The 27681-nt window shown below is 48.2% G+C and overlaps 1 protein-coding gene across 2 annotated transcripts in view; it reads left to right on the forward strand.

Annotated features, from left to right (window-relative positions):
• The window catches only part of LOC146074318 (stabilin-2-like), a 324893-nt gene that overhangs the window by 34625 nt on the left and 262587 nt on the right, over positions 1–27681 (forward strand). For both annotated transcript variants that reach the window (XM_083182261.1, XM_083182263.1), the window contains exons 4-5: positions 3713–3798; positions 7339–7408. In XM_083182261.1, coding sequence (XP_083038387.1) covers positions 3713–3798; positions 7339–7408 — 156 coding nt within the window. The remainder of the gene's footprint in view (positions 1–3712; positions 3799–7338; positions 7409–27681) is intronic.

Genomic DNA, 27681 nt, shown 5'->3' on the forward strand with positions numbered 1-27681 from the left:
GGATCATCCGTGTACGAGTAGTTTGAGCTTCCTGCACAACTGCAGCAGGGGCCACCTCTACATAATTTGGTTGACCCAAAGCTATGTTATGCAGCATGCAGCAAGCCTGGACAACCAAAACCACTTTGGCAGGGTGGTATAGCAGTGTACCTGCAGTACTGTCCAAACAACGAAATCGGCTTTTCAGCACCCCAAAGGTGCGTTCCACTACATTGCGGGTAGCAATATGTGCAGCATTGTAGCGGTGCTGTGCAGGGCTTTGTGGGTTCCGCAGAAGTGTCATGAGCCATGAATGACACCCATATCCTGAGTCACCTAACATGTAAAGGGATTTGTGTGGTCACATATCATGTGGGTAATTTGCACATAATAGTAGCAGCCTATACTATATTGTTTGGCCTGGTATAAACAATTACAACAGAAATGACTCTTGAATAGAAGGTTCCACACATGGATGTTAAAGGGAAAGACATAGGTAAGCAAACAGCATGTAAACAGTGGTAAGTGACTTACCAAGTAGCCAGCCCTCTGGCATGGTGTTGTTGTGGAAACGGTCCCAGAGAGCTGAGTGCCGCAGGATATAGGCATCATGGCAGTTCTCGGGGTAGCCTGCAACCACACTGAGAATTCTGAGGTTGGCATCGCAGACCACCTGCACATTGAGGGAATGTCTGCCCCTGCGATTGACATAGACATGCTCCCTCACGTGCGGGGCCCGAATCCAAATGTGGGTGCAGTCTATGGCTCCCAGCACATTTGGAAATGCTGAGAGCCGATAGAATGCCACCTTCAGGTCCTGCCACTCGGACTCACAACGTGGGAATGTGATATATGTGCGTCACAGCTTCTTTAATGCATTTAACACTTTAGAAAAATGTTTAGAGAAAGTGGCTTGTGACACCCCCAAGGCCCATGAGCTCACAGACTGAGTGGAGCCTGTGGCAAACAAGTGGAGGGCACACATTAATTTCTGCAGCCCAGACACTGCATAGTTGGCCCCCCACAAGGGTCCAAATCATCTCTCACCTGCTCATATAAGTTCAACAGGTTCTGTCGGTTCAACCTAAACCTGTCCACCACCTGTTGATCAGAGAGGGTGTCCAGGTACACCCTAGCACGGTACCGTCGAGAAGCACGGAGTGGTCGGGGTACCTGGATCTGGTGGGCAGCAGCAGCATCCCTCCTGCGTAGCTCCTCCAAACGCCCCAGCTGACACACTAGCACCTCCAGTCTACTCTGCAAAATGTCCATCTCAAACAGCCTCACAGGTGTCCATAATCATGTGGGAGTATATGTAGGGGAGTTAGTAAGTGCTATGTGGGTCACCTGTGAGATATTTAACCGTTTCTACGCTCAAACGCTGGCGATTTTAAGCAAATCGCCACCCTGTACTTGGTCTGTTTTTTTGGGGGGCAAAAATCGCATTTTGCTTGCGATTTCCAAATGCGGCAGACATTAAATTAGCGATTTGTATCTTTTTCAATGGGAAAACATCTGGATGCGATGTTGTAAATCGCCACTTCAGAAAGTGCGAATTAGCGGCAAAAAGTGCGATTTATGCCGCAAATCGCCACCCATTAAGTAGTCGATTTGGGGGGGAAAAAACGGCAGTTTTTGCGATATAAATCGCCAAAAACCCAACAGTGATCTCTAATAAATGCCACCCTTAGTACGTTTACTAATAGTAACTAAACATTTATAGTATAGTATAGTTAGTATAGTAACTAAGTTACATTTTGGATCAATTTATCAGTTATATTGGATCAAAAAGTATTCATGTGCAGCCACATAAGCTTTTAGGGCTATAGTTACAGTACTAGGAAAAACAAAAAGTGTGGTGGAGCGCTAATCTAAATAGTGAATCAATTGGGTAGTACAACAATATGATTACTATTTTTAATTATTATTAAAAGACAATAACAATATGTGTATAGCAGCAAGTGACTGTCACAATAAAATAAAGATGTGAAAAAAAAAAATTATAACGTAATTATTATTAAGGACAAATGAGATTATATAATTAGTTGTCGGAGTCCCAAATGATGAATGGGTGCGGTCCCTGGTAAGTATCCAAGTTGAAGATTGTAATTTTAAGGGAGTCCGTAGACCTTGCAGGATTAGGTTTCGCTGGAGGGTGAGTTGTAATCCTCAATCATAGAGGCAGCCTCATGATTATGCGATACATATATCCAAAATTTGAGCAGGTGGTGGTATCCCAATTGTAGCAGTTGTAAATGCAGGTTTTTTGGAGTAGACCAGGAACCGAGGTTAAAGGCCGGCTTGAATTAAAGCTTGGGAACTCAATATATCCTCAGAAAGTCCAACAGGTTAAAATCAGCAGGTGCTTCCTAACATGTTTCGTAGTTACAGTTACAGTACTATGGGGCCCATTTATCAAGGATCACATTCACAATGTGATATTTACCGCCCAGGATCACATTGTAATATGCAATCTTATCAGCAGTATGTATCATCCCCCACAAGCAGGGACAGGTGTCCGAAAGGAGCACGTCCCTGCGATGTGCTCACGCTGTTGGCACTGACCCCCCACCAACCCCGCTGACCACACTGCCACCAGGGGAATAGGCTGCAATGGACTACCACCATCTCAGAATGGCGGTAGCCCAGTGATACTGCCCAATGTTGATACAGTAACCTACAGTGTACTGATAGGTTAATATTGGCAGCTAACTGGTGTTTTGTGGATTTAGCCGTAAATATTAAATGATAAGTGGGCCCCTAATACTTCTAGTGGAGGGGTTGCCTATAGCAGCCAATTTAATTACAGTACAGCAAGAAGTGACTGAAAACAGTTTTGAAACTGACAACTAGAATCCGTTTGGTTCCCATGCTTTTGCACCTTGCAATGCAATGTGCACTCCCGCGGGCATCTCATTGCACAGTACAAAAAGGTTGTGCTGTACATACTTTTTGTATTGCCCTCAGATCACATCGCAAGCAAATCGCATGCGTTGCGATGCGATCCAGCCCATAACGGGTACGATCATTGCACCGTTTATGGGCAACTGTAGGTAGATGTAAGAAGCAGTGATAAGGGATGAGGTGATAGAGTGCCTGGTACTTTATCACCGGCCAATCAGCTTCTGGGGAAAATTTACTAAGGTGTGTATTCTACTTCACGTGATGTTGCTATGGGAAACCAATCAGATCCTGTCTACTATCTTCTAGAGGGTGCTAAATAAATAAGTATATTCTGATCCCATAGCAACATCACATGTGAAGTACAATACACATCTTAGTAAATTTCCCCCTCTAACTGTCCATTTTTATACCCAGCCTGTAACTTAGTAGTCAGGAGCTGATTGGTCGGTTATAAAGTACCAGGCACTTTATCACTTCTCCTCCCTTATCACTGCTTCCTACTGTACATCTACCCCACAAACTATTAGACATTTTAGACTTCTATGTTTTCAGACACATGGCAATCTAACTAAAAACCCTTTTTACAAGATTGCAGAACTACTGTAGTGTGTTGTATGGTCATGTCCTGCTAATGAGCTTACCCCCATAGCACATCATACAAACAATACACCAATCAAACATAGGCAAAACAAAAAAGTTGCACTTTCTGACCACACTTTTCTTTAGTCAGCTGATTCCTCACATGTGTGCACTGGGCTATACACATCGGTGTTTTTCTATTTCATGAATGTGAATAAATGTACTGAAGTCACTTATGATGTTTTCACAGAATGTCCTGGTGGTGCATCATCCCCATGTAACAAAAGAGGAACGTGCTCTGATGGGATGGTGGGAAATGGTACCTGCATTTGTCAGGTATGTGCTCTTTAATATTGGGTCTCATTTATACCCCTTTCAAATGCCAAATTGCACCCACGATTTGAACATGGGCTTGTCCCAGAGTCGAACCTGCATTTGCGCTGTTTGACCCAGGTTAATGTCGTTCAAAAGCGGTTTTCTGGGAAGATCACGCTGTAGACTGGATGCAAGTGGGTTGGCTGCGGGGTGTTGGAGATATACTACAGGGTACTTCTTGGGGATAGAAGTGATCTAGATTGCACACCCTAAGGTGTCACCCTGCGCTCGGTTTCACTTGCTAATAAGTGTTTGTGTTATTATTATAATACTGATAACAATGCACAAATCACATACACTTTGATATGTTGAAAAATAGAAATGCTTTTATTTGTATTAAGAATACATAAATAAATTCATCAGTTGTATATAAAATAGTAAGTGTGAATAAAAAATAGGTATATTAAAATGGGGTATGGATATAAAATCCGAATATTGGAAGGTACATCTATAAAATCTGTGTGGCAGATGTGAGTGGCTATAACGACTTTTGGTTGCCTATCTAGTACCGGTACACATACCAACAAATAGGGAGGGTGGGGAAGTGGATAACAAACAAAGACTGACAAAGACTAACACAGTCCTTCTGGTACCAATATGTGGGTGTTAGACGGCCGTGGGCCAATACAATGGTTCCTTTAGCGTGAGCTAAATTGGTTCCGTGATTATTGTAATTCAAATGCGATAGTGGAATGTCACAATCCAACATACTACAATGCGGTAGTGGAATGTCACTTTACCTTTACCTGTAGGTCAGGCTGGGGTGAGTGTCTGCCGGCAGACTCTCGCTGGTGCTGTTCCTGTGTGGGCAGCGCTGGGCGAGTCCAGAGTATTCACATCAACTAGTTTCGCCTCTGACAGGCTTCTTCAGGATGCAGGTGAATTCTGAGGTTCTTTCCCCTTTGCCTTTTTAAAAGCGCTGTCTAATGACAGTCTCCTCCCTCCGGGCTGGACGCCGGCTGTCTTCAGCTGGCTTTGTCACTTCCGCCCTTACTCTCCCTGTGTAAGTGCGGCTGTCCGTCCGTGTACTTCCGCCCTTACGCTACGTGACTTCCATTCTGGCGGATGGTTGGGTAACGGGCGGGGCGTTCTGTTTCTGTTTCCATGCGGTGGTATAGTCGTTTTCCCCCTATCATTGTGGTGCGAGTTCTCTTCTTGCCCTTAGTGTGGGTGCTTTTGTTTTTTCTATGCAATAGGGTAATTCCTTGTTGATGGATTGTATATAACATAAAATATCGAACATGAAACATTCAACATGAGGGTAGGGGGGTGGGGGGTGGGACTTAGACATGGCTTTGTAGAGGTAAAAGATGTGTCTCACATATTTTGTGTTATTACATGCTGAGACCTGGTGTGGGTTAGAGCTGATGAATATTTCAAGAGTTGTCTATATACACACACATATATATAAATATACATCTACACACCACATATAGAGTATATGTAAATGAGGAGGTTCCAATAATATTTATACCTATTGTGTATACATATACATGTATGCATATGTATACCAGGTGGATGGCAAAGATCACTATTGGGGGATTTATATATTGAAGATTGGGTGATCATATATGTTTGGGGAGACAGTATAGATGGGTGTTTTCGAAGAAGTTTGTATAGATGTGTGCAGGTCTTAAGAATGAAGGAATCAATATATATGGTGGTGAATTTTCCAGAGGCCTATAAGTATCTCTTGTAGTGTGTTCACATATTCACAGGGAAACACCTGTGATATGTGTGTTGTGAACACTTCTATTCCTTTAAAACGTCCAGTGGTGTTTTCCAAAGTCGACTTTGGTTCTTGTATGCGCAAACTTTTTTAGGGGATGATATAGGTGAATGGGTGATTTCAAACGTTGTAGGGCTCTTCTGATGGGATGGGTATGTGGAATATGGGCAGCTACAAGGAATGTGGTTGCGAATATATGGAAGTGGGATTTTTATAGGAAAGTGGCTAGTTCCATGTCCACATTCATTCCTTTTGGGGTGAGGGTGCCCATGTGGTATATCAGTTTTGTTTCTTCCTTTGTTAGAGTATTTTCCTGGTTTCCAGCTCTCCATGGTACCCTCACTTTCTTTAGGCCCACAAAGGTGAGAGATGTGGGGTTGCTGTTATGCTTCTCGGTGTAATGTTTTTTTTGTTTGTTTGCTATGTACGGCGCTGCGGACACTTTGCGGCGCCTTATAAATAAACGTACTACTACTACTAATGTACCGGGACACTGTGGGTTTCCTTTTTGTTTCTGATATTACAGATGTGCTCTTGAATTCGAGTATGTAACTTCCTTTTTGTTTTACCTACAGTATGTATTGTAATCCGCAGGGGCATTCTAGCATGTAGATGACCCCTGCGGTGTGGCAAGTGATGCGGTCTTTGATCTCATAGGTTTTTCTGCTTACTGCCAGGTCACTGAAGTCATCCGGGGGGGAGGGCCGAGGGAGGCAACCCGGGTCCGAACCACGAATAACACTGCTGTTATTCTGGGTCAGATTGTCAGGTTTTTTTCCGGTACATAAGATATTCAACATGGCCCTTTCACACCAAACGCTGACCCAAGTCGACCCGGCAACAAACCGGGATCAACCCTGGATATTTTCGCGGTATGAAAGGGGTATTAGTGATGCAGACAGCTGCATGCACACTTGGGATTTTATGTGCTGTGGACTTGCAAAAACATAATTATTATTGTATCATTCAATCCCATTGCCACCACCAGGATCACTTAATTTATCTCCCCATTCTGCGGGAAGGGTGCCCACCCATCACGGGGTGCAGATGACCCAGAGAAAACGTGTGTCTCTCGCAGGAGCAGGCTAAATTACTTTAATGTCTTAATGTCTTAATTTTCAGTTGACAAAAATCGACATAATAGCATCTCATTATACTACCGTACTCTGTAAAGGGATCCGGATGATAGGCTGACAGTGTCTAGATTGACAGTCAATAGTTCAACACCATATGGCTGATATGCATTCATTCGATTCGGACAAAAGGTCAACACAAGTGAAGGATGACATGACAATGGTCGACACATGAAATGTCGACATGGTGTTTTCCCAATTTTTCTCATTTGTATAACTTTTTCATACTTTACCATCCACGTGGACTAGAACCGGGAATGATAAAGTGTGCTGAGCGCATCAAGGCACTGGGCCCGAAGCATGCTGAGTGAAGCGAGTATCGAGGATATGCGGTACACTAATTGTGAAAAACTCATGTCGATATTTTACTTGTGTCCATCTTTTTATGTTGACCTTGTGCATGTCAACCTTTTGTGGTCTACCTAGTCGCTACCGACCTAATAACAGTCGACCCTATGATCCACAGCCCTCTGGGAAAGTTTTTTGACATGACCAAAAATTTTTTATTTTCTATATATTTGAGTATGTTGAGCATACAGTTAAAAAAATCCTGACCTCCAGCTCCCAAAGAGCTTCCCATGTCACACGTTGGCTTATGTTACTTACAAACCTCGGCTAACTTTGTCCAGTTTTGTTTAGGAAGGATTTGCGGGAACGGCTTGTGAGAAGTGTGCGGAGGACAACGTGTATGGTGCTGACTGCAGCTCAGGTATGTCCTATTATACCATCTGTATTCCAGTACTGAATGTTACCTGCTGTAACTACTGAAAACAGATTTCACAACCAATCTCATGACATGTCTCATTTGCTTCACCAATCAATTGCTTTTCTGTTTAACTTTCTGTTCACATATTTTCCTACATTTCTTGCTATTTGTTGTTAAAGGTAGATATCTAATATGGAAAGTTTTGCAGTTTATGTGGCTGGTAGCCACAAACACTACTCAGAGGCGCAGCTGTGCTTGATCACACAAATACCATTGGGATGTATGAATATATAAAAATTTATTAAAACATAATAATTAACAGAAATTCATAATAATCTCAAAGTGCACTTTGTCTTAACACACAGACAGACAAGACTAACAACATGTAACAATTAAAAGTCACTGGCTTCAATGGCTATGGCTATAAGGCTAAGAATGGCTCATATTTCTTTAGGCATAAATGTGCAGATCTGTTGAGGTAGAACACCTTATAATTACCAGTCCCGCTCGTGATGGATACTCCTAGGCAATATTTATAATCCTTGGATGGAAAAGGTATTTTTCAAATTAGCAGTTTCCCTGCCTTTACCAGAGTTGCGCTCCGGATAGCTGTAATATTGGAGGTACTCCTGCATCAGTCAGAGTCCAGCAAGCCACACTTAGGTAGATGTACTAGCGGTAATTCTGGGAACAGAATACAGTTCAAAATGCGTTTCTCCGCCTATGTAACACACATCAGTGGCTTCCTCAGTTGAACTGAGGAAGCCTCTGATGTGTGTTACATAGGCGGAGAAACGCCTATGCAAAACTTTCCATTCTTTCTCCTAGAGGCACACACCCTCTAATTAGGCGCTGCAGCAGTGCCCGATCATAAAACTGTGCTGCACTCTGTTATTTAGAGCTGTGATATATTGGCGTGACTAATAACGAATTGTAGTGCATTTGGTACTAGCGCTTTTTGTGTGACTTTTGTCACAATTATATAGATATCTAATATCGCTGGACACATTCATTTATTGCTGCATTTCAAAATGTTATAATGAAGACATTGCATTTGCGATTGCTAAAAACTGCGATTTTATTGCAATCTAGGTCGTGATGTCCCTCTGCAATTGCAGCCTGAAGTTAACCTGACATAGGATTGAGTTGCAGTTATCAGAATGTTACCACAAGGTGGCACTAGCTTTATGGAAAAAGGAGCTCCATTATCACTCATATATGACTAGAGTGCAATGAAAGTACTGTAGCTATAATAATGTAAACAATCATAATGTAAACAGTTATAGCGTTGCCATTGTTGAAATGTCGACATGGAACATTCAGAATGTTAACATTTTTACAATGTCAACATCCGAAATGTGCCGACGTTCTCAGAATGCAGACATGGTCACTGCGGGAGGGGAGATTAGGGGTTAGGGTGAATAAGCAGAGTGTTACTCACCGGTGGAACCACCCAGGCAGGGCTGGTGCCACCACTAGGCAGCTTTAGGCATTTCTTGCAAACAATGGTATACTGTATAGATGAGTACGTTGTGCATCCAGCAGCCCAATCAATTGAATATTCCTATAGGTCCCTCAAACCTTCACCATACACCACAAAAACAAAAGATTGGAATAACAACTTATCAGGTGCTTGGAATCTTGAAAGATACCAGGATTCCTCCTGTGTAGCATATCATGTATATGAAAGAAAATGGCATATAATGGTGAAGTACGTTTTAAAAAATACATTCCATTTAATGATAGCATTAAAACAAATATTTTTTTAAAAAGCAGAATAAAAATGACAAGCACTGGGATTCCTAATGCATGAATCCTTAATGAACAGAGACTTACAATTACCGGATAGTAAGGAACTGTCAGCTAGGCAGTTCCAAATGAGCATGAGTATCACTCCACAATCAATCTGCTGGGCTCTTGGTGTGAGTATCCTCCAGTTCCACTGTCTCCCTTCTGGCAATAGTGCAGTTCACCAATGTGTTTCTTCCTCTACAAAGGACTTTTTCAAGGTGTACTACTGGCTGCACCAAAGCTCCTTTTATACTACAGATCATTTCTGCGCCTCAGCAGGACTCATAATTAGTGTAAGAACTACCAGTCCCATAGTCCCTTGCTTCGGCTCGGACTTCCTGTTCCACCGCGTCCCGGCGTCCAGGGTTTCTACGGCAACCTCAGCCCCTGACGCAGCGGAGTGCTGAGTGCCAATACATAATTTCCGGCCCGGCCTGTTCTAGCTTTGAAGGTGAATGTAACTTGTATGCCGCAACGTTATTTCATGTCAAGCTCATTTGCAATTCAGTTGCTAGGTAACGCCTGCCAGACTTCTGTATGCCATCGGTGGTTCATTTCATATCAATCTATACATAAAAATTACCAAAGTTAAAAGAATTGTACATGTGATCACAAAAACCATTTGATTTCAAAGTCAGAATTGAGACCAGCGGGGATTAAAGTATTTAAATCAAAAATCATCTACATCTCTGCCTTAGCTAATTGCTTAGCTAATCCCCGCTGTCTCCAATTCTCCTTGATTTGTCTTAAGCCACAAAAACAAATAAACTCACCATCGGGTATCCCTTTGGTCCCACCTGCTGTTGATACACTTAAATATATAACTTATATAACCTTATCTAACAACTTATCCTAAAATAAAGACACGACACAAGTGCTGGCGTTTCAAAACAGAATGTCAAATTTATTTGACAAATTAAACTAAGACTATGAATGGTGGCGGCGCCAAAGAACGGTCATTATAGGAAGGAGGGGGTTAAAGATCACTAAGTCATACATACAACGCTGGATGACCACTCTCCCTGGTCAACCACCAGGCCTGGTGGTGACGGCCATCCCCCGGGCAGAAGCGTGGCCTTGACAATCGTTGTCGAGGGAGAGTGTACCCCACTACCTACACACACACAGAGTTCTTAAAGCATGACCGTTCTTTACCGCCGCCGAAGAGGAAAAGAAAAACAGGGAAGGGTGGGTGGGGCTTCTTGGACAGGGGCAGATCACTCTAACAGCGTGATCCTTCCTACCCTGCTTAGACCCTCCCCCCTGTTCTGATAGGCCTTGTGCCCATCCTCATCAACATAGACATGTGACCAACAGCAGAGTGTACCCTGTGAGAACCCTTAGTGGTTTATGTCACTTCAGGCTTAATCAGCCTTCTGTGTTTCTTAAACTCACCATCGGGTATCCCTTTGGTCCCACCTGCTGTTGATACACTTAAATATATAACTTATATAACCTTATCTAACAACTTATCCTAAAATAAAGACACGACACAAGTGCTGGCGTTTCAAAACAGAATGTCAAATTTATTTGACAAATTAAACTAAGACTATGAATGGTGGCGGCGCCAAAGAACGGTCATCATAGGAAGGAGGGGGTTAAAGATCACTAAGTCATACATACAACGCTGGATGACCACTCTCCCTGGTCAACCACCAGGCCTGGTGGTGACGGCCATCCCCCGGGCAGAAGCGTGGCCCATGACAATCGTTGTCGAGGGAGAGTGTACCCCACTACCTACACACACACAGAGTTCTTAAAGCATGACCGTTCTTTACCGCCACAGCCAGGCCCTAGGCCGCAGCCACCGCCACCACTAGTAAACGCTCAGCACTGTGTCGCTAACCAGGCAAAAATGTTGCCTAAAAACAGAGCCATACCCTCTGGGCTCAAATGCACTCCGTCGCTCCTGTATAGCTCAGGGCGCTGGAAGCTGATGGCGTTGTGCCAAATGACACCCCCGCCATTAGCTAACAGGTATCTTGCCACCATAGAGTTCACCTTCTTGCGTGAACGCTCTATGCTGGTGCATGATCTCGCTGTCCTCCATACAATCCTGGATATCATGGAGGACCACACCAACATACATGAAGGCAACACCTGGGCGATGATGTGAAGGTCCCGGACAATCATGGAGCGCAGCTCCAGGACGGATCCCCGTCCAAGGTCATTCCCGCCAAGGTGGAATATAATGACCTCCGGGACCCCAAACTGCTTAACGGCACTGATCATTAGGGCCTGCAGTGAACACCACCTCATGCCCCTCACTCCTAACCACCTAACCTCCCCAGCTTGCGGAAACATGCATACATCAGAGGCGATTTTTGCCTGCGAGGCCCAATACACAAACGAATGGCCCAACATCCACACGGACTTAACGTCCCGTCGATCTGAAATATGCATACAAGAGGTTAGTTAGTTGGAGGAAAACTCATCATTGCACTCACACGCTGAACAGGTTATGAAGATAGGGAGGAGGAAAAAACCGTGGCCGACCAGCTCTTGAGGCACAAAACACACCGCCCGGAGTAAACTACCAAGTACGCCATGCCAGATTGTAATTATAGCCAAATTGTGCCCCCGGGCGAATGCGAAAACACACCTCAAGGCCCCCACTGGAAGTTGGCGAGCGCTTATGCGTCCAGTCGACCATGGTGATCAGTGATAGATAGAGACGGCCGAATGTACCTTCGGAATGCTGCAGAGCGCCATCGACCCAGAGATTGAATCTCTGCGTCGGAGCGGCCCTCCGCAGCCGCCGAGGTAGCAGCCCCGATCCGGAAGGAATGCGACCCAAATTCCTTCGGATCAAGGCCTATGGCCTCCAGCGCCCGTCCCAAGACGTGCCCAAATTGGTATTTGGTGAGAGGCGACCCGTCCTCATGCATCAACCAAGCACCAGGCAGATCCGGGCGTGCCTGCGTCAAGGCCGTGGCCAGCGCCACAGGGCACGCCCCCTCCACCGTACATGGGAGCAGGGACAGCCATCTCCCCCTACCAGCCTGGTCTGTCTTGGATCGTCGCAGGTGACAAAGCACCGAATCCTCCTGGACCACTAAATCATCCACGGACAAAGGTGAAGGAGCCCGTTTCGACGGAGCCACCAGCTCTCCAACCCTGAAGGCCCCGTGATACGCCATTGCAAACGCCGTTCGGAACAAAAGGACCTCGTAGGCAGGCCAACAAATGTCCCCTAGGGCGTCCAGCAAAGCTGGTAGCAATGCCATATCAATCGGGCGCCTCCGGTCTGGGAGCGCTGGCGAGGCCCTCCGCCAGCCACGTAATGCTCTTGACACCAAAAACGACCGGGACGGGTCCGCCCTACCCTGCAAGGCAGAAAAGAAAGACACCCCTGCCATTATTCTGCGCACGGAGGCGACAGAACGACCTAAGGAGTATAAACTCCATACGAAGGCCACCATGGCCGCATTAGGTGTCTTACCTGCTTGAGGGGCAGACAGCCGAAACTGTTCCCACTCCTGCCAACCTGCCCGATAGCATTGCAGCGTCGTGGGCGCAATAGCCCGCATGGCTAGTCCCTCCATTCCGGCCTGATCATCTGCCAAACATAAGAGGGACAACATTCACCAACGGGAGCAGCATGAGGTGCCAGGGCCCGGAACTTGGCCCAGTCAGCCCTGGACAAGGCGTCCGCCACGGAGTTATCCACCCCGGGAATATGTCTTGCCACGAAGTGCACATTTAGCAGCAAACATCTTAAAACCAGCCGCGCTAAGAGGCGAACCACTGGAAGGGAGGAGGAACCCTGGCGGTTGATAGCGTGCACCACTCCCAAGTTATCGCACCAGAAAACAATGCTAGCATTGCGCAGCCTATGGCCCCATATCTCCAAAGCTACCACTATGGGGAGCAGCTCGAGGAGCAACAGGTTTTTAGTGAGGCCCTCGGTGACCCACTCCGGAGGCCATGGTGCGGCGCACCATGACCCGTCCAGGAATGCTCCAAAACCCACCCCTCCCGCGGCATCAGTAAACAACTGCAGTTGGTGATTGTCGCAGGGGGGGGAAGGCCATATGAGGACCCCATTAAACTGCTCTAAGAAGGAGAGCCACACTCGCAGGTCCCTCTTCAGCTCGGCTGAGAGCCGTATGAAGTGTAAGGGATGTCTGACCCCAGAGACGGATCTCTCAAGTTTTCTACAGAAAACCCGTCCCATGGGAATCACCCTGCACGCAAAATGTAGCAGACCCAACAAAGACTGCATTTGGCGCAGCTGCAGCTTACCTGTGGAGAGCGCGAGGGATATTGCCGCCCTCAGACGGGCCAGTTTGTCCAGGGGCAGCCTGCAGCATCCGGCAATGGTGTCGATCTCGATGCCCAAGAAGGAAAGGCAGGAAACCGGCCCCTCCGTCTTGTCAGCTGCCACCGGTACCCCTAGATACTGGAACAGGCCCTGCATGTATGAGAGCAAAGTTCCGCAGCGCGATGATTCCGCGGGGCCCACACACAGGAAATCATCCAGGTAGTGGGCCACCCCGGACTCCCCTGATCCCGTAACGACGCACCAGTGCAGAAAGCTACTGAAACGTTCGAAGAAAGCACAGGAGATCGAGCAGCCCATGGGCAAGCACCTGTCCACATAAAAGCCTGTGGGGAGGCGAAAGCCCATGAACCGAAACGACTCCGGGTGCAGGGGGAGGAGGCGAAAGGCCGACTCGATGTCAATCTTTGCCAGCAGCGCACCAGGGCCAAAACCCCGAACCATTGTTAAAGCTTGCTCGAAAGACTGGTACCGAACCCGGCACAATTCTTCGGGGATGGCGTCATTCACCGAACCGCCCACAGGATGGGACAGGTGTTGAATGAGCCGATACTTGCCAGGGGCCTTCTTGGGAACCACTCCCACTGGTGATAAAACTAAATTGGCCACTGGGGGGAACTGGAAAGGACCTATCATCCTACCCAGTGAAACCTCCTTAGCAACCTTATCCAAGACCACCCCGGGCATCTGTATGGCAGATTTTAAATTTCGGGGTGACGAGGTCGACACCTCCCCGACAATGGGAAGGCGGAAACCCACGTCAAATCCCGCCCGCAAGAAGGAAGCCTCCTCCTCTTGGGGGTATGCCGCCAGCCAACTGGCCATGCGGTCGAGCCTAACTGGGGAAGGGGCCTTAGTGAGGGTGTCCACCTGCCGCTTGCGCAGCTGGTGGGCCTCCCTGCTTTCCTTTTTTGCATTCCTTAGCCGTGTGGGGGCCCCAACACTTGGTGCAGCAGTGCTTGTACTTGCATCGCGCCCCCAGGGAACAGCCCGCCCCGTTATATCCGTAGCAGCGACCAGCGGAAGGTCCCCCGGCCCCCCCTCCTGCGTGAAAGGGCGTCGCGGCTTTCTTTGGAGGAGGGGTGGGGGCCACGGTCGGTGGAGCTGCGGGTTTTGGGCCCATCCAAATCTCCACATCCTTGCAGCCTAGGTTCATGATTGCTAGCCCTGACTGTTTCCTTCTGAAACTCTCGTCATAGGATCGCCATGTCGAGTCCCCATCAGTAAGGAACATAGCATGAATCATGTGCATGTAGCGCACCATATTCATGTGTTCCTGGGGCCTAGTTTCCAGGTAACAGGCGGCAAACATGAAGAGGCCCGCTTGCCACCGGTGGTAGGTGCAAAAGGCCTCCTCCCCAATCCCCCCTTTCCGCGTTGCTGCGCGATAATCCTTTTCATCCTGTGCTGTCATCTTAAAGAAATTCACATATTTCCCGTCTCTAATTCGCTCTTGCACACTGCGTCTCAGGCCCCTAAGCACAGCGGTGTTCTCGCACTGCACCACCTGACCTCTAGGGTATAAGGGGGACCCTGAGCTACCACTGGAGCTGGAATGGCGGCGACGTCGCCTATGACGACGCCGACGTCTCCGTGATTTACATCCTCCCTCTTCCCCGGACGTCTCTGAGCCCGAGCGCCCCGAGGATGAGGAGGAGGTGCGGGAGTCCCTACGCCTGCGCCGTTTGCTCCTCTTTTTTGACCCACCTGAAGTGCCGTCCCGAGGCACGAGGCTCAACTCCAAAGGTCCACCGTGGGCAGGAGCATCCGTGGAGGCTGGCCGGACAGCTGCAGCCGTGGATGTGGAAGCTTCTGGAGCTTGAGTGACACCTGCTCCCATCGATGCTTGGGCCGACGTGGTGAGCAACACGGGCAGAGGAGGTGGGGATGCCACAGGGGAAGACGCCACATTTTGAGACTGCCCCAAGAAAGATGACAGTAGCGCCAGGAACTGCCGCGCATCCTCCCCCTCCATAGGGGCTCGGGGGCCCGGGGTTGCCTGGGCTACCGATGGGGCCCCGCTAGTGGGGACCACTGAGAGCCCGCCTTCTGTGTGCTGCTGAGGGATCCTCCTAGCCGCCTGCAATAAGCGCCTCCTAGCCAGTCGCAAAGGGGCTAAAGCTGCCATTCTCCCTGCCCTGGTGGGGGTGGCAGTGGGGGCACTCAATGCACTAACTGCACGTGTAGGAAGTGTGACTGGGGGCTGGCTGTATCTCCCCCCAGGCTGCGTTGGTCTATTTGCTAGCCTGGGGACGCTGGGGGCGCCCCTAGACCTTATACTGGGCCTGCCCCTTGTATGCTGTGGCGGGGAAGCGCTGGGGGCAGCAGGCGCGACCAGGCCTGAATCAGGCCCCGCTTGGCGGGTGCCTGACCTGGTCGCCACCCGTCGAATTGATGCCCCACGCGGGCTGCGGGTGTCCTGCCCGCGCCCGCGACTACCAGCACCACGGGCGCTACCCCTGCCCGACCCCCCTGTAACAGTGTGACGCGGTCGGATGCCCGGCTGCGTCATCCACCTGCGCCCCGGCCGGGTACGCTACGTCTCCACGGGCGCTACCCCTGCCCGACCCCCCTGCTGCCGGAGAGGCAGCGGCGCCACGGCCGCGGCCTCTCCTCGCGTGTGACGCGGCCGGACGCCCGCCCGCGTCATCCACTCGCGCCCCAGCCGGCTCATCGCGCCCACGTGCGCCAGCCATCGCCGGTCCCCGCCGCGACCCCCCCCGGGCCACAGGACCCGGAGGGACCTCGGAGCCGGACACAGCATGCCTCCTGCACGCGAGCGCAGATTCCGCCAGGCGGGCAGGCAGCCTTGAGACCCTGGAAGGACGGGGCATACTAGCAGCGCAAGGTAGGAAAAATAGAGACAGAAGGGGGACAAAGTATGTCTATAAAGAGATAAGAAAGGAGAGGATTAAACAGCTAGTAATTTTAGAGAAAACCTGACTCAGAGGGGAAGCTGCACTGGAGGTCTTGCCTGGTCAGCAGCTTCTTGGACAGGGGCAGATCACTCTAACAGCGTGATCCTTCCTACCCTGCTTAGACCCTCCCCCCTGTTCTGATAGGCCTTGTGCCCATCCTCATCAACATAGACATGTGACCAACAGCAGAGTGTACCCTGTGAGAACCCTTAGTGGTTTATGTCACTTCAGGCTTAATCAGCCTTCTGTGTTTCTTTATATCAGATGTACAGCAATTATATTTCACCCTAAAATGCTCCGATAGAACATGGGTGGTGACACCTTTTCTTATATTTCTAAGGGGTTCACTGATATGAATTTTCAGTGGTCTAGACGTGCGTCCGATACTGTAACAAGAGCTTAAATGAAATTTATTTATGATGTGGGAACTATGGAACCAAACGGCTTAAACGCCGATTTCGAGATAAAATGGTTCCTATAAAACATTTTTTTTAAAACCTGCTTTACTTATATAATGATTTTTATAGGAAGAATCTTATGCCCTTTTTTAACATGTAGATTTTAAAACGTTTGCTTAATTTTGCACATAGCACCTTATAAATATTTTATATATAAATAATAAGAAGTCCCTCAGTGAACTCTAATTCTAATGAGCCGTAGGACGGGAGGTCCATAGAGAACACTACCCTACAGGTGCAACCAATCAGGGACAACCTTGCGCTCCATGCACTAAGATCTATGGAACGCACGGCCCGTTGCTGGTATTGTAGAACATGAAGCAATCATTTGCGTTCCACGCACGGGACGCATGGAGCGCAAACGTCATCCTCCGGATGCAGTTTCACTTCCGGCCTGTATGAAAGGGGGAAGAGTGACACGGCGCACCGTATAAGAGACCAGTGGAACGCAAGGAAGCAGGATATGACATGCGTGGAACGCATGTACGCTTCCTGTTGTACGTATCCACTTAATTAAAGATGTATTTTGTTCTTTTATATAGGCAATTTGAGAAATATTGTTATACAGACAGAGTTAGGATATACTATTGTGCATATTGATTTATTAGACATTGGGAAAGGATAAGCATTGCAAGGCACCTAGGCCCGCCCACACAGGAAAAGGAAATGGAGGGGTGGGACTCACATAGGTATAAATATGGATCCAACATGTTACCTCCACACACCCTGAGGAAGACTTAGAAGTCAAAACGCGTTGGTGGTTTGGAGGTACCTGGGATCCCTATCTGGAGCTTGGCATTGGGACTACTATTGAGGCGTTTATGCGGAGGTCCACCCGGGTTGTATCATCTGACCCCCATTGAGCTTCTTGAATAGCCTTTTATATAAGGCCAGATACGGTACCAGGCTTTTTTTTATTATATTTTCCTTGTTCAAATGTTTGTGTAAATAAATATACTTTTTTACGCTATGAGTCTTGTTCCCCACAAATTTGTGTTTTTGAGGGACAATCAGGAGGAATTTTAAAGCGTACATCCTTGAATTGTTGGAAGTGACCCCCTTTCTACGCGCTAATCCTTGGCCTGGTGATAGGCCAAAATACGGTACGGGCACAGCCTTTTAGAAAATCTCATTTTTTAAATTGCATTGGGAAATCTACACCATGAAATTTTGTTTGTTTTATCTTTGAGGTATTACGTTATGGACTGAATATTCTGAAGAAAAGGACATTCATATAAAGGAAAAACGTCATTTTTTTTAAGATCCCAATAGGAAGCACGGGTTTACCCCCATTTTTTCTTGGTGCGTCCGATATACCACAGATTACACTTGCACCCAATAGCGTAAATAACAATACTACTATTGCACGTGACAAAGTCCCAAATCTTAAAGACTTTATGATTAATAGTCACTTCATTTATCTTAGAAGAGTTGGTGGTACTTGTTTCCTAGCACGGCGCCATCGATTTTAATATATGGCATCGGGTCTATGAGATCGGGTCGCATCGCATCGCATGCGACCAGATCGCATGCGATGCGATTAGACCTGATTTTTAATTGTACAGCCACCCTAATGGCTGATTCCTATGTTAAATGCCCCCCCAGACCCGATTTTTAATTGTACACCCACCCTGATGGGTAATTATTATGTGAAATGCCCCCATTGTTAACGTCACCCCAGTATCAACGCCAACCTGAAGTGTGGCGAGCGCGGCGGTACGCATCCTCCGACCTTTTCATACGCCCACTATCCACGTCGGCGTGGAGGTGATATTAGATAGTGTGGCGAGCGCAGTGAGCCACCAAGCCCGAAGCGTGGCGATCGCACGCGGATTACTTCTCATGTATTCCGCGTCTCTCACCACGCTTCGGGCTCGGTGGCTCGCTGCGCTTGCCACACTATCTAAAATCAACTCCACGCCGACGTGGATAGTGGGCGTATGAAAAGGTCGGAGGATGCGTACCGCCGCGCTCACCACACTTCAGGTTGGCGTTGATACTGGGGTGATGTTAACAATGGGTTGGGTGTACAATTAAAAATCGGGTGTGTGGGTGCATTTAACATTGTAATCAATGGGAATTTGGGTATAATTGTATCGTATCGCATCGCATGCCATGCGACGCGATTTTAAAATTGTATTTGAAGGTCTTAAAACTCGAATATGGGTTCAGATTGGGTCCCATCACATACCTTAAGTAATGGTATGCGATGGGACACGACGGGCGCCGTGCTAGGAAACAAGTACCGAAGAGTCCCCTGGAATTCCCCTACAGCCCAAACATAATCCGCATCTGAAAAGAGATGTGCACCGGCCACTTTTCGGGTTTTGGGTTTTGGGTTCTGATTACCTTGAAGTTTTGGGTTCTAATGGGTTTTGCCAAAACACCTCCTAAGTGTTTTGGTTTTGGGTTCTGATATTTTTGTTAAAAAAGCATAAAAACTGCTAAAATCGCAGATTTTTTTTTTTTTTTTTTTGCTCCTACGCTATATTACCCTCAATAACATTCATTTCCACTCATTTACAGTCTATTCTGAACAGCTCACACCTTACAATATTGTTTTTAGGGCAAAAGGTTGCACCGAGGTAGCTGGATAACTATGATAAGTCACACAAGTGTGCGGCTCAAACACTAGACTGATATGGCACACTTAGCATACCCTCTAGGCTGATACTGCACACCTAGAATTACCCCTGGACTGATATGGCACAGGTAGCATCACCCCTGGACTGATACGGCACATTTAGCATCACCCCTGGACTGATATGGCACACTTAGCATCCCCCCTAGTCTGATACGGCACACCTAGCATCACCCCTGGACTGAAATGGCATGCTTAGCATCACCCTTGGACTAATACAGCACACTTGGCAGCACCCCATGAATTATACGGCAGACTTGGCTTACCCCAGGAATTATGTGGCACAGATGGTGGCACCCCTGACCTGATACAGCACACATGGAATTATATGGCACAGATGGCGGCACCCCTGGACTGTTACGGCACACATGGCGGTAGGCATGGAATTATACAGCAGACAAATTCCTGCAGTAAAAATAAAAATGTGTATTCTTTTAATTATAAAAAAGAGCAGCACACCTTACTTAGCAACACCCCATGAATTATACAGCACTCTTGGCTCACCCCTGGACTACAGCGCATTTAACAGCCCTTGCAGTAAAAAAAAAAAAAAACACCTTAATTTTATTTTCATTCAAAAAAAGGGCAGCTCCCCTGGTCTGATATGGGACACATGGGGCACCCCTGGAATTATACGGCACACATGCGGGCACCCCAGGACTGATACAGGACACATGGGGGCACCCCTGGACAAATACAGCACACATGTGGGCACCCCTGAATGGATACAGCACACATGTGGGCACCCCTGGACTGATAGTACTGGTAGCCAGTGGAAACAGCAGATTGGAATTATATACTGCAATAAATACTGGTAGCCAGTGGCAACAGACTGGAATTATATACTGCGATAAATACTGGTAGCCAGTGGAAACAGCAGACTGGATTTATATACTGTGATAAATAATACTGGTAGCCAGCGGCAACAGCAGACTGGAATTATATACTGCGATAAATACTGGTAGCCAGTGGCAACAGACTGGAATTATATACTGCGATAAATACTGGTAGCCAGTGGCAACAGACTGGAATTATATACTGCGATAAATACTGGTAGCCAGTGGAAACAGCAGACTGGATTTATATACTGTGATAAATAATACTGGTAGCCAGCGGCAACAGCAGACTGGAATTATATACTGCGATAAATACTGGTAGCCAGTGGCAACAGCAGACTAGAATTATATACTGCAATAAATAAAATACTGGTAGCCACTGCCAGTGGCAACAGCAAACTGGAATTGTCAGCCGCCGCCGTCCCAGAGCGCCTCTGCGTGATGTCACGTCCGGGACGGGCGGCGGAGATGGAGCGCCGGGGGAGCGTCGGGGGCGTTGCCTAGCAACGCCCCGAGCTTCCGGCTCCGTGGTTCCGGCTGCTGGACGTCGGGGCGTTGCTGGGCAACGCTCTCGAGTCTCCAAGCAGCGTGCGGCGTCAGCGCGGCTGACGTCAGCACAATCACAGGCGGCAGATTCAAATAAATAGCTGGCGTCTGCTGGGAACAGACGCCGGTTATAGCTTTGGTCATACCTTAGTGTGCCTTGGTGTTCCTGGTTCCAGAAGTACTCTGCAGTCCTGTGCCTTCCCGTTCTGTGTCGTGCCTCGTGCTGTTCCTCGTGCCGTGTCCCGTTTACCTGTGTCCGGCTACAGATAAGTGTCATCAGAGGACCTGGTTGTCAGTGCTTTCTAGCTCCATATTCCACCTGGTTAGAAGCATTGCTGCCAGCTGTATCTTTTATCTTTATATTCCATCTTCGGCATTGTTGCCCTCAGTTGTTGTGATATTATCCCATCTTTGTAGCATTGTTGCTTCCTTGTTCACCATTTACATTTAGTACCATCTTCACGTATTGTTACGTTTAGTACACGCCAGGCGTCCGGGGTCCCCCTGCCTTCCGTAGGTGTAGTTAGCTTTGCCCTTGCGCTCTCCTGGCCTCAGCAGCTGGTGTTGTCCACCCTTAAGACCTGCCTGTAGCGGAGCGGAGCGGGCCTAACTCGCTCCCCAGCCGAGACGGGCCCAGGTGAAGTCTAGCTCTGCACACAGCTGCTGACTCCTGTCTGAGGCAACGGAGTTAGGGTCCGGCAGGGGTCCCCTTCGCATAACATTATAACCGGCCAGATAATATTGTAACACAACCATATTACCTTTACAGTGGTTGTGTATCTCTTGGTTTAGCATGGATCCCAATGCGGGGGTTCCGGCCCAGGTTTTTGCTGAACAGTTACACCACCTTACTCAGCAGTTGCAGGATCTCACTCTCAGAGTTGAGTCTCAGGAGGAGGTTCGTAGAGCAGCTCCTGCAACGGCTATGTCTGTTAAAGAACCCAAAATGAGCCTTCCTGATCGGTTCACTGGGGATAGACATCAGTTCTTTAATTTTAAAGAGAGCTGTAAATTATATTTTCGGTTACGGCCCCTGTCCTCCGGGTCTGAAATACAGAGAGTGGGGTTGGTTATTTCTCTCCTCCAGGGGGATCCACAGACGTGGGCATTTGGACTGAAGTCAGACAGTCCGGCTCTCCGGTCCGTGGAGTCTTTTTTCCAGGCAATGGGGATTTTATATGATGACCCAGATAAGGCAGCCGCAGCAGAAGCTCACCTTCGATCTCTCAAACAAGGTCGCCAGGTGGCAGAGGCCTATTGCTCTGAATTCCGGCGATACGCTAATGATTCAGGGTGGAATGATCCAGCTTTACGCTCCCAATTTAGGGTTGGGCTGTCTGACCAAATAAAAGATTCCTTGGTGCAGTATCCCACACCAATGTCCTTGGACGATCTCATGCAGCTGGTTATCAGGGTGGATCGCCGGCTCCGTGAGAGACGCTCAGAGCGAGGGGCAGGGTTGGTGCCACTGCCCAGTGTCCCCGAGGATTCTGCTGTTGACCTTGGGGAACCTATGCAGTTGGGCGCAGCTCGCTTATCTCCGCAGGAGAAGGCCAGACGGCGTGCTCAGGGCCTCTGTTTATACTGCGGGGTGCGGGGACACTTGGTAAATGCTTGTCCTGAGCGCCCGGGAAACGCCAAGGCCTGAGGATGCGGGGAGACATCCTATCAGGCCTATCTCTTATATCTCCCAGTAATTCTTTATTAATCCCCATATGTATTTGTTCTGAGATTCATAGGTGGGATGGCCAGGCATTTATTGATTGTGGGGCTGCGGGTAATTTTCTGGACTCCCAGTTAGCCAAAGAACTGGGGATTTCCCTCATACCAGTATCTCCAGAGATTTCGGTGTATGGCTTAGATGGCAATCGATTGCCCAATGGAGTTATTACACAGCGCACCGTTCCCCTACAGGTCCAGGTTGGGGTTACCCATTCCGAGCTCTTATCCTTTTTTATTTTTCATAGTCCTGTTACACCCGTAGTGCTGGGATTACCATGGCTTAAACTACACAACCCACATTTTGATTGGCAGTCAGGGGAACTTGTAAGTTGGGGGGAGCAATGTTCTCATAATTGTCTAGCCCTGCCAGTCCGCATGGTGACTCCCTCAGTTTCTGGGTTACCTGAACCTTATTTGTCTTTTTCCGATGTGTTTTCCAAAAAAGAAGCAGACATCTTGCCCCCTCATAGACCATATGATTGTGCCATTAATCTCATTCCTGAGGCCAAACTTCCCAAGGGGCGATTATACTCCTTATCCCTTCCTGAGGAGAAGGCGATGGAGGAGTATATTGAGGAAAACCTGAAGAAAGGGTTCATTAGGCCCTCAAAATCACCCGTCGGAGCCGGGTTTTTTTTTGTGGGGAAAAAGGACGGCTCCCTTCGCCCGTGCATTGATTTTAGACAGCTCAATGCCATTACAGTAAAAAATTCGTATCCTCTTCCACTCATATCTGTACTCTTTGATCAGCTTCGTAAGGCATCCATTTTTTCTAAAATTGATTTGAGAGGGGCGTACAATTTAATCCGCATTAAAGCCGGTGATGAGTGGAAAACTGCGTTTAATACGCATTCGGGACATTATGAGTATTTGGTTATGCCCTTTGGTCTCGCTAATGCACCTGCAGTGTTCCAGGATTTTATTAATGACGTCTTGAGGGAGTTTTTGGGGGTTTTTGTCGTAGTATATCTGGATGATATTTTGATCTTCTCCCCATCACTGGAGCAGCACCGCTTGCATGTATGCGCAGTTCTAAAAAAATTGAGGGAGAACAATTTGTATGCCAAGTTGGAGAAATGCGAGTTCGAGGTGGAGAGCATTTCTTTCCTGGGTTACATTATTTCCCCTCGGGGTTTTCAAATGGACCCAGTAAAGCTCCAGGCCATTAAGGATTGGGTTCAACCATCTAACCTCAAATCCACTCAGAGGTTCTTGGGCTTTGCTAACTATTATAGGAGATTTATTCCATTCTTCTCTGATATTGTAGCCCCCATTGTTGCATTAACCAAAAAGGACGCCAATCCTTCAGTCTGGTCCGATGCCGCTGTTAACGCCTTTAGTAAGTTGAAGGCAGCCTTTCTTTCCGCCGGGGTTCTGAGGCATCCCAATCCTGAATTACCCTTTGTCATGGAAGTTGATGCCTCAGAAGTAGGGATTGGGGCAGTCCTCTCACAGGTGGATAGGCAGGATGGGTTCTTACATCCTTGTGCTTTTTTTTCTCGGAAATTTTCCTCAGCGGAATGTAATTATGATGTCGGCAATCGGGAGCTTCTCGCCATCAAAGCAGCCTTAGAGGAATGGCGACATTGGCTGGAGGGGGCCAGGTTCCAGGTTACCATCATAACAGATCATAAAAATCTGGCATATCTCCAATCAGCCAAGAGAGTCAATGCGAGGCAGGCTAGGTGGACATTATTTTTTGCCCGATTTAATTTCATTATTACTTATAGGCCAGGGTCAAAAAATGTCGTTGCCGATGCTCTTTCTAGAAGTTTTTCCGCTGTCCAAGAACCGCATTTACAACCAGAGTCTATTATTCCTGCCTCTTGTATTATTGCTGGGGTTACTCATAGCCTTATGGATCAAGTCATGTTGGCACAAGCTTCGGCTCCGAAGGCCGTGCCAGAAGGTAAACTCTTTGTACCTTTTGAGCTCCGCAAAAAAATTTTTTTGGAGTTTCATCAATGTAAATCAGCGGGTCATCCCGGCAGTGATAAAACGTTATCTTTGTTATCAAGAGCTGTCTGGTGGTCCACCATGAGGAAGGATGTCAAGGTATGGGTAGCTGCCTGCGACGTTTGTGCCAGGAATAAGACTCCCCGTTCTTCGCCCATTGGTCAGTTGGTTCCCTTGTCAATATCCCGGAGGCCATGGTCACACATTTCCATGGATTTTATAACTGATTTACCATTATCCAGGGGTTGTGATTCCATCTGGGTGGTGGTAGACCGATTCAGTAAGATGGCACATTTTGTCCCCTTGACTGGTTTACCTTCCGCGGAAAGGTTGGCCTCTTTGTTTTTATGCCACATTTTTCGCTTGCATGGTCTTCCTACTGATATCGTCTCAGATAGGGGCGTTCAATTTGTGGCCAAGTTTTGGAAGTCTATGTGTTCTGCGTTACAGATTAAGCTCAGTCCATCTTCGGCCTATCATCCACAATCTAATGGGCAGACGGAACGTGTGAATCAGACACTCGAGCAGTTCCTGCGGTGTTACGTATCAAAGTCCCAACAGGATTGGGTGGAAAATCTGCCATTCGCAGAGTTTGCCTACAACAATGGCTGGCATTCTGCCACCAAAATGTCTCCATTTTTGTGTAACTATGGTTTCCACCCTCGGGCCAATTCGTTTGATCCTGTTCCCGCCAGAACAGGTAATTCGAGGTGGGTGACCAGTAGGAGAAGTATCTGGGCTATGGTCCGTAGGGCTCTCCTCTCTGCGACCACGGCCGCAAAGCGCTTCTCCGACCGTCACAGGAGACCTTGTTCGTTTAAAGTCGGAGACTGGGTGTGGCTATCCACCAGGAATATTAATATCCATCAGGCATCCAAGAAGTTGGGTCCTCGCTTTATCGGTCCCTACAGGATCATTAGGAGGATCAATCCTGTGGCCTTTCGACTCCAGATTCCACGCTCTCTGAAGGTCAATCCCACGTTCCATGCCTCATTGCTTAAACCTGCCCATCGGCCACGTGCTTACAGGCCGGCCCCAGTAATTCGTCAAGGCATCAAGGAGTTTGTGATCGATAGTATTCTGGATTCGAGAATCACTCGCGGGCGTTTGTTCTTTCTAGTCCACTGGAAGGGCTATGGACCTGAGGAAAGGTCCTGGGTCCCGGACAAGGACCTTCACGCTCCATCTTTAAAACAATTATTTCATAAGCAAAATCCGTTGAAGCCAGGACTTGGAGGTCGGTTGACCTCTCCTCAAGGGGGGGGTACTGTCAGCCGCCGCCGTCCCAGAGCGCCTCTGCGTGATGTCACGTCCGGGACGGGCGGCGGAGATGGAGCGCCGGGGGAGCGTCGGGGGCGTTGCCTAGCAACGCCCCGAGCTTCCGGCTCCGTGGTTCCGGCTGCTGGACGTCGGGGCGTTGCTGGGCAACGCTCTCGAGTCTCCAAGCAGCGTGCGGCGTCAGCGCGGCTGACGTCAGCACAATCACAGGCGGCAGATTCAAATAAATAGCTGGCGTCTGCTGGGAACAGACGCCGGTTATAGCTTTGGTCATACCTTAGTGTGCCTTGGTGTTCCTGGTTCCAGAAGTACTCTGCAGTCCTGTGCCTTCCCGTTCTGTGTCGTGCCTCGTGCTGTTCCTCGTGCCGTGTCCCGTTTACCTGTGTCCGGCTACAGATAAGTGTCATCAGAGGACCTGGTTGTCAGTGCTTTCTAGCTCCATATTCCACCTGGTTAGAAGCATTGCTGCCAGCTGTATCTTTTATCTTTATATTCCATCTTCGGCATTGTTGCCCTCAGTTGTTGTGATATTATCCCATCTTTGTAGCATTGTTGCTTCCTTGTTCACCATTTACATTTAGTACCATCTTCACGTATTGTTACGTTTAGTACACGCCAGGCGTCCGGGGTCCCCCTGCCTTCCGTAGGTGTAGTTAGCTTTGCCCTTGCGCTCTCCTGGCCTCAGCAGCTGGTGTTGTCCACCCTTAAGACCTGCCTGTAGCGGAGCGGAGCGGGCCTAACTCGCTCCCCAGCCGAGACGGGCCCAGGTGAAGTCTAGCTCTGCACACAGCTGCTGACTCCTGTCTGAGGCAACGGAGTTAGGGTCCGGCAGGGGTCCCCTTTGCATAACAGGAATTATATACTGTGATAGGTACTGGTAGCCAGGGGCAACAGCACACTGGAATTATATACTGCAATAGGTACTGGTAGGCACTAGCCAGTGGCAACAGCAGAGAGCAGACTGCAGCAGACACTAGGCAGTGCAGGGCAGGCAGTGGCACTAGCAGCACCAGTGGACTATCACACTGTGACTGACCATACAGGAGCAGACTCAGCAGAGGCAGGCCCCAGCACAAAGGAGAGACAGAACACAGCACCAGTCATCCTTGCAATGGTGATGTCTTGATCACTGAGCAGAGAGACACAGTACACAGCAGCACGGGCCCCAGCAGAGACCACACACAGCAGCAGCACACCCTTCCCTACCCTTCTCCGAGATTGGAGTGAAGATGGCGGCGCGAGGTTGCGGAATTTAAGGGTTCCGTGATCTCGCGAGAATCCGACGCCGGGCGATGACGTTTTGCCCGTGCGCCCGGATTCCAGTCAAGCGGGAATCTCCGAGCGCTGCTAGTATCCGGGCCCGGATTGATGACGTCCGTGCGGGCTCGGATCTGGGGAATCCGAGCCCGCACATCTCTAGAAAAAAACCTTTGATTTGACTGTTGTCATGGACTTTATTGGCAGGACAGCACTTCTAACTAAATCAGTCCTAATGGTAGGCGCTCTCTTGTAGATACAGTTGGGCCGATCTGGTAGGAGTTTTCCTATTATGGGGTCCTTTTGTAGTACTCCCCAGTGTTTTTAAAGTGATTTTTCCAGTGTTCTGTATTGACTGCTGTACGTCGTGATGGATGCCCATTCAAACTTGGTTTTGTTGTCATTTTGTGCCTTACCACTTGGTCTTAATAATTTTGCCCTATCTAGATCGGCTAATCTTGTGTTAATTGCTTTTAAATTATTCTCCTCGTAACCTGATGATTTCAATCGCTCCGGCCTGATCATTGTATACATTAATGTTGGAAAAATGTCTTCTTAAACACCCAGAGGGATGGTGAGTTCCTGGGGTCA

The sequence above is a fragment of the Crinia signifera genome, chromosome 4 (assembly GCF_055691185.1).
Source record: "Crinia signifera chromosome 4, ASM5569118v1, whole genome shotgun sequence".
In the NCBI taxonomy this organism is placed as follows: Eukaryota; Metazoa; Chordata; class Amphibia; order Anura; family Myobatrachidae; genus Crinia; species Crinia signifera.